This window comes from Oratosquilla oratoria, chromosome 3 (assembly GCF_046742065.1).
Source record: "Oratosquilla oratoria isolate Oo_2021 chromosome 3, ASM4674206v1, whole genome shotgun sequence".
Taxonomy (NCBI): Eukaryota; Metazoa; Arthropoda; class Malacostraca; order Stomatopoda; family Squillidae; genus Oratosquilla; species Oratosquilla oratoria.
In genome coordinates, this window is record NC_134779.1 from 11,480,353 (window position 1) to 11,486,991 (window position 6,639).

Here is a 6,639-nt window from a genome sequence, read left to right on the forward strand (position 1 = left end):
AAATTAGTGACATAAAGAAAGTAGAAAGAATTCAAAGAGCACTAACAACGATGGCACCAACACTCAGTATGCTGACATATGAACAAAGATTAAAAAGAATATATATATATATATATATATATATATATATATATATATATATATATATATATATGTATATATATATATATATATATATATATATATATATATATATATATATTAACTCTGGAGCAAAGAGGAGAAAGATGCGATTTGATATCCATATATAGAATTATGAAAGAGATGGAAATCCTTGACAGGGATGATCTACTTAAATGGGACAATAGAAATACAAGGGGACACAAGAAGAAACTTAAGAAGGACAGTTACAGAAGAGATCTGAAAAAGAATAGCTTTCCACATAGAGTGATAGATACATGAAATAAATTAAAAGAGAAAACAGTGAGTGCTAAAACTATACACGACTTTAAGAAAGAACTGGATGCGGAAAGATACAACTGCGGGTCCCCACGAGCATAAATCTTCTCCCGCAAAATACAACTAGGTAAATACACACACACACACACACACACACACACACACACACACACACACACACACACACACACACACACACACTTTCAACGAACGGACGGCTTGAAGAACGTTCTGAAGAAAAGTGAAGATTGTGGATCCCAACGCAAAGAGAAGTGCCTTTTTGTATTTGCAGGGTGGGGGGAAATTGCTCGTGGGGTAGTGGGAAAGTAAGGAAAGAGGAGAGGGGGAGGGATTGCTGGGGAAATGGAAGGTAATGAGGAGGTGGAGGAAATGGCCCTGACGGGCCGCCGTAAGGTAGACAAACGACCCCAAGACGAGTTGGATGATGACGACATGTCTAATAGGAATGTGAAGATTAGAGGTATAGATAGGAGCAATATAGCAGAAAGTGATGAGAATATTTTCAAGGGATTTAAAGAGGGTGGGGGGGACACAACCCCCCCCCCCCCGACTGACAAGACTAGAAGAGAAGGTCGATAAGGTGATCGAGGACTTGGAGAGTAGGTTAGGTCATATGAACACCATTTTACAAAGGGTTGAAAGATTGGAAGAACTGGAAAAGGCGAATAAAAACTTAACTGATGAAATAGAAGACCTAAAAAGACAGTTAAGAGAGGTAAAGGTGGAGAATGAGGAATTGAAGAAGAATAGTAAAGAAAACAGAGAAACGATAGCTAAAGAAAGTAAAAATTGGAAGAAAACCCAAGAAGGAAATAAGGTTTCATTCACTGACATAGTCAAACAGCAATTGAAAGAACATACTGAAGACTCAGTTATTAAAGTGATGAGACAAAAGGAGAATATAGTAAGGGATTTAGCAGACAAGAAGAAATGTATAATTATATTAGGAATGGAAGAGAAACACAACACAGATAGAACCACAAGAATCAAGGAGGAAAATGAAAAAGTAAGCCAATTACTAGAATCAGTTCAGGAAGATGAACCAGGAATTATGAAACAAATCGAAGAGAAATTTAGACTCGGAAAGTATAGCACAGACAAGACCAGACCAATTAAGATTAAATTCAAGTCACAAACAACGGCAGAGAATATCTTATCCAAAACAGGGAAACTAGCAACAAGTGAACAATACAAAAAGATATGGATAAAAAGAGAAATGAATAAAGAGGAAAGAGAGGAAGAAAAGCAGAAAAGACTGGAAGCTAAGACAAAAAACGAGAACAGAACGGAGTCAGAGAAAGAGAGATTCTATTGGAGAGTAGTGAACATGAAACTAAGGAAGTTCGACATACAAAAGAAAAACATAAGGGAAACAGAGAACACAATGGAAGTGGCAGAAAACTAAGAGTGTCTTACACAAATATAGATGGATTAATAACAGGATTGAATGAGCTGAATGATTATTTGAAAGAAAAAGAACCGGACATGATGGGAATTGTAGAAACAAAATTAAAAGGCCCACTACCACCCAACAGTGTAGGACATGATGCATACAATTATTGGATTAGAAACAGAGAGAAAAAGCAAGGGGGTGGAGTTATGTTCCTGACTAAGAAGGATATAAACGTGAAAGGTGTCATATATGGAAAGAATACAGTAGAGATGATTATGATAGAAGTGGAAGACAGAGATAAGAAGAGCAGAAAATTTGTGATCAATTATGTGCCTCCGAAAACAGCCTCATGGGAGGAGAGTGAATATAAAAGTATGTTAGAGGACACAAAGATAGCATTAACTAAAATAATGGAAGACGGAGGAAGAATAGTTATGATGGGCGACTTTAATTGCAAAGAAATCTGCTGGGAAGAAATGACAGTAAAGAGTGGTGATGACTCATGGGGAAATGCTCTACTTGAGATGATTACTGACCATTCAATGACACAATGGATACAAGAGAACACTAGGTATAGAAATGAAGAAGAACCATCGAGGCTAGACTTAATAATTACATCTGAACCTAGAATAGTGGACAAGATTGAATATAAAACACCAATAGGTAAAAGTGACCAAATATTGATTGAACTGGAACTTAATGAAGAAAAATATATGAAAAGAAATGAACAGTATAGAAGAGGAAGAATGATGTATGAAAAAACAAACTTTGATAAAATAAGAGAATTCTTCCAACAAGAAAACTGGGAAGAAATATACAAAGAAGAAACATCAGTGGAAGAGAAATGGAATATTTTGACAAAAATTTACAAAAAAGGAGTGGAAAAGTATGTCCCAAGACAAAAACAAGAAAAAGAATATGTAAAATGCTGGTACAACAAAAGTTGTAGGGAGTTAAAAGACAAAAGAGACAAAGCCTGGACCAGATGGAAAAAAGACAGAAGACCTGAAAAATGGAAAATATATACTGGTTATAGAAATGAATATGTACAAAAGTGCAGAGAGGAAAAAAGAAAATATGAAAAAGATGTTATAGAAAAGTGTAAAGATCAACCAAAACTATTCTACAGATTTGTAAACAATAAACTGAAAAACAAACAAGACTTGGAGAAATTAAGACAAGGAGGAGTTGAATACACTGAGGAAATGGAAATGGCAGAAATTATGAACAAACATTTTAAATCAGTTTTTACAAGGGAAAATATACAACCTGAAGAGATTGAGTGGAAAGAAAAAGTCCCCCCTATGGAAGAAATAGAAGTAACAAAGAATGAAATATTGACACACTTGGGTAATTTTGATGTCAGAAAATCGCATGGACCAGATGAAATAGCAAACTGGATTCTGAAAGAATGCAGGAATGAACTGGCAGACAAAATACATAGCATAATAAGCAGTTCCTTAAAAGAAGGAAAAGTTCCAGAAGATTGGAAAAAAGCAAATATAGTACCTATATATAAAGGAGGAAATAAAGAAGAACCTACCAACTATAGACCAGTCTCTCTAACAAGTACAATAGCAAAAATTTGTGAAAGAATTATCAAAAGTAGATGGGTAAAATACTTGGAAAAAAACAACGTACTAAATCCAAGGCAATTTGGATTCAGACAAGGACGATCATGCGTCACCAATTTAATATGTTTCTATTCAAGGCTAATAGATATAATACAAGAAAGAGATGGATGGGCTGATTGTGCATTTCTAGACCTAAAAAAAGCTTTTGACAAAGTACCACATAAGAAGTTGCTTAAGAAATTAGAATATGAAGGAGGAATACAAGGTAAATTGCTAAATTGGATGGAAGACTTTTTGCAAGAAAGAAAAATGAGAGTAGTGATAAGAGATCAGCACTCAAAATGGAATGAAGTAATAAGCGGTGTCCCGCAGGGAACAGTTCTGGCCCCAATAATGTTTGCTATATATATTAATGATATGGATGAAGGAATTGAAAGCTATATGAGCTTCTTTGCAGATGATGCAAAACTACTGAAAAGAGTGAAAACTGAAGAAGATTGTGAATCACTACAGAGAGATCTAAATAAAGTACAAGAATGGAGTAGGAAGTGGGAGATGGAATTCAATACAAAAAAGTGTAGTATAATGGAATTTGGAAAAAGCAAAAACAGAATAACAGGATCATATAATTTGGGAGAAGAAGGAATAAAAAAAGTAGAAAATGAGAAGGACCTGGGAGTCATTGTTATGAATAATATGTCACCTGAGAAACATATAAATAAGATTTTTGGAGAAACTTATATTTTAATAAGAACAATCAAAGTGGCATTTACATACCTGGATGAAGAAATGGTGAGGAAAATCCTAATCACCCTGATAAGACCAAGATTGGAATATGCAGCAACGATATGGTCACCAAGTACAAAAAAATGTATAAAAAAACTTGAAAGAATACAAAGAGCGATCACAAAACTGGCACCAACACTCTCAAAACTATCATATGAAGAGAGACTACAAAAACTTAAACTACAGACACTAGAGCAAAGAAGAGAGAGAGGAGATTTGATAGCTATTTACAGAATCATGAAAGGCATAGAAATTACTGATAGAGAGAATCTGATAAAATGGGATGACAGAAATACAAGAGGACACGGAAAGAAAATAAAAAAAGACAGCTATAGAAGAGATTTGAAAAAGAACAGCTTTCCTCACAGAGTAATAGACAGTTGGAACAAGTTAGATGAGAAAGTGGTGTGTGCAAAATCAATACATGAATTTAAAAATAGTTTAGATAAAATGAGATATGAAGACGGGACCCCACGAGCATAGCTCCCCTTCCCGTAAAATACAACTAGGTAAATACAACTAGGTAAATACACACTATGCAGTGACGATGTGGTCACCAAGTACAAAAAATATATAACAAAACTTGAAAGAATACAAAGAGCAATTACAAAATTAGCACCAACACTCTAAGAACTATCATATGAAGAGAGACTAACAAAACTTGAAATACAGACATTAGAGCAAAGAAGAGAGAGAGGAGACTTGATAACTATTTATAGATTCATGAAAGGCATATAAACTATTGATAGAGAGGATCTAATAAAATGGGATAGTAGAAATACAAGAGGACACGGAGAGAAAATCAAGAAATACAGTTATAGAAGAGACCTGAAAAAGAATAGCTTTCCCTATAGAGTAATAGACATCTGGAACAAGTTGCACGAAAAAGTGGTGTGTGCAAAAACAATTCATGAATTTAAACAGTTTAGATAAAATGGGATATGAAGACGGGGCATAACGAGCATAGCTCGCCTTCCCGTAAAATACAACTAGGTAAAATACACACACACACACACAGAGCTTTTGTGTTATCCTCGGCATTTGTAATTGTTATTTCGAACTATGTGTTATTTTCTTTATCTGCACTTCATGTATATTGATTCAATGCCAAATAAAATTACTTACTAGAGAGAGAGAGAGAGAGAGGGAGAGAGAGAGAGAGAGAGAGAGAGAGAGGGAGAGAGAGAGAGAAAGAGAGAGAGAGAGAGAGAGAGAGAGAGAGAGAGAGAGAGAGAGAGAGAGAGAGAGAGAGAGAGAGAGAGGGAGAGAGAGAGAGAAAGAGAGAGAGAGAGAGAGAGAGAGAGAGAGAGAGAGAGAGAGAGAGAGAGAGAGAGAGAAAGCGTCACAGATGTCAGTACAGTTGTACCAGGTGTGTGTTTCACCACGGTCTTGGATCAAGTGCTGGACTCGTGATCGATAGTTATTCCCCTCCCGGACCTTGTGTCCACTCATCCCACACCGATAAACCTCTATCAATTCCATCCATCCCTTTGATTGATCTCAACAAAGTAATCATGTCACTTCTATCTCTTTTCCATGGCAGGTCTACCATTTCTGATTTTTCTCAATGCTTAGTTTGCTAGGCTGGGGCCAATTTTGCTGTTGCTCTTTGCTTTCTCTGGAATTTATGAATATCCTTGACAGTGTTGCATATTCTAATATGATGCGGATTTTGCTCTCAATTATTTTTCAGTGTATGTACTTTATTGTAATACAAAGCTACGCTCGCAATATATCACCTCTGCTTCTATCAGCTAAACTTTGCTTTAAATACGTTGTTTGACTAAACTATTTTTTGTGTCATTTCACAAATCAATTCACTTTTGCGAGAAACTACATTTCATAATGTTTATGGACCACCTTGTCTTTTTATAGATTCTTCCCGTGTCCTCCTGTTCTGTCCCACACAAGAAATATTCTTTGTCGGTTATATCTACCTTCATAGTACTCACATCACTGTCATGACGATTTTAGCGGTTTTTCAAAGGCCTCACTTGAGCTCTGATCAATGGAGGTTTTGTTAGCTTTATTGCGTCGGTAATCAGTCAGTGCAATACACGAAAATTTGTGGCACTGTGAACTCAAGTGACTTTTAATGATGCCACCTTTTTTCCATTTTTTTTTTGTACTTTCAAAAGTTACTATTTACGAAAGCATCATATTCACAGACAAAATACACAACACTGCAACAATACCTACCCCCTCAAACAGGAATCACTCTATACCAAATCCTAAGTGGCAGAGCACCAATATTTCTATCATTTATCTACAGCTTCCTACAGAAAACAGGACCATTAACCAAAGTACAAATACATGTAACAAGCTAAACAACAGGCCAAAGAACATCAACGACATAAGCTGGTGGAGCGAAGTGTCTGCATCCGAAGCGAAAATATTCAGCCCAGTCATAATAATGTCAAACGAAATGCCCACTAATGACTCAGTATGTGATTTCCCTTCACTATG

At 35.8% G+C, this 6,639-nt stretch overlaps 1 protein-coding gene across 2 annotated transcripts in view; it reads left to right on the forward strand.

Moving 5' to 3' along the window:
• The first annotated feature begins 235 nt into the window (after window positions 1–235).
• Window positions 236–6,639, forward strand: part of LOC143020304 (uncharacterized) — a 54,829-nt gene continuing 48,425 nt past the window's right edge. The window contains exon 1 of one of the 2 annotated variants that reach the window (XM_076176598.1): window positions 236–2,543. In XM_076176598.1, coding sequence (XP_076032713.1) covers window positions 911–1,825 — 915 coding nt within the window. In that variant the 5' untranslated portion in view covers window positions 236–910 and the 3' untranslated portion in view covers window positions 1,826–2,543. The remainder of the gene's footprint in view (window positions 2,544–6,639) is intronic. The other variant, XM_076176590.1, reaches the window with a different exon arrangement.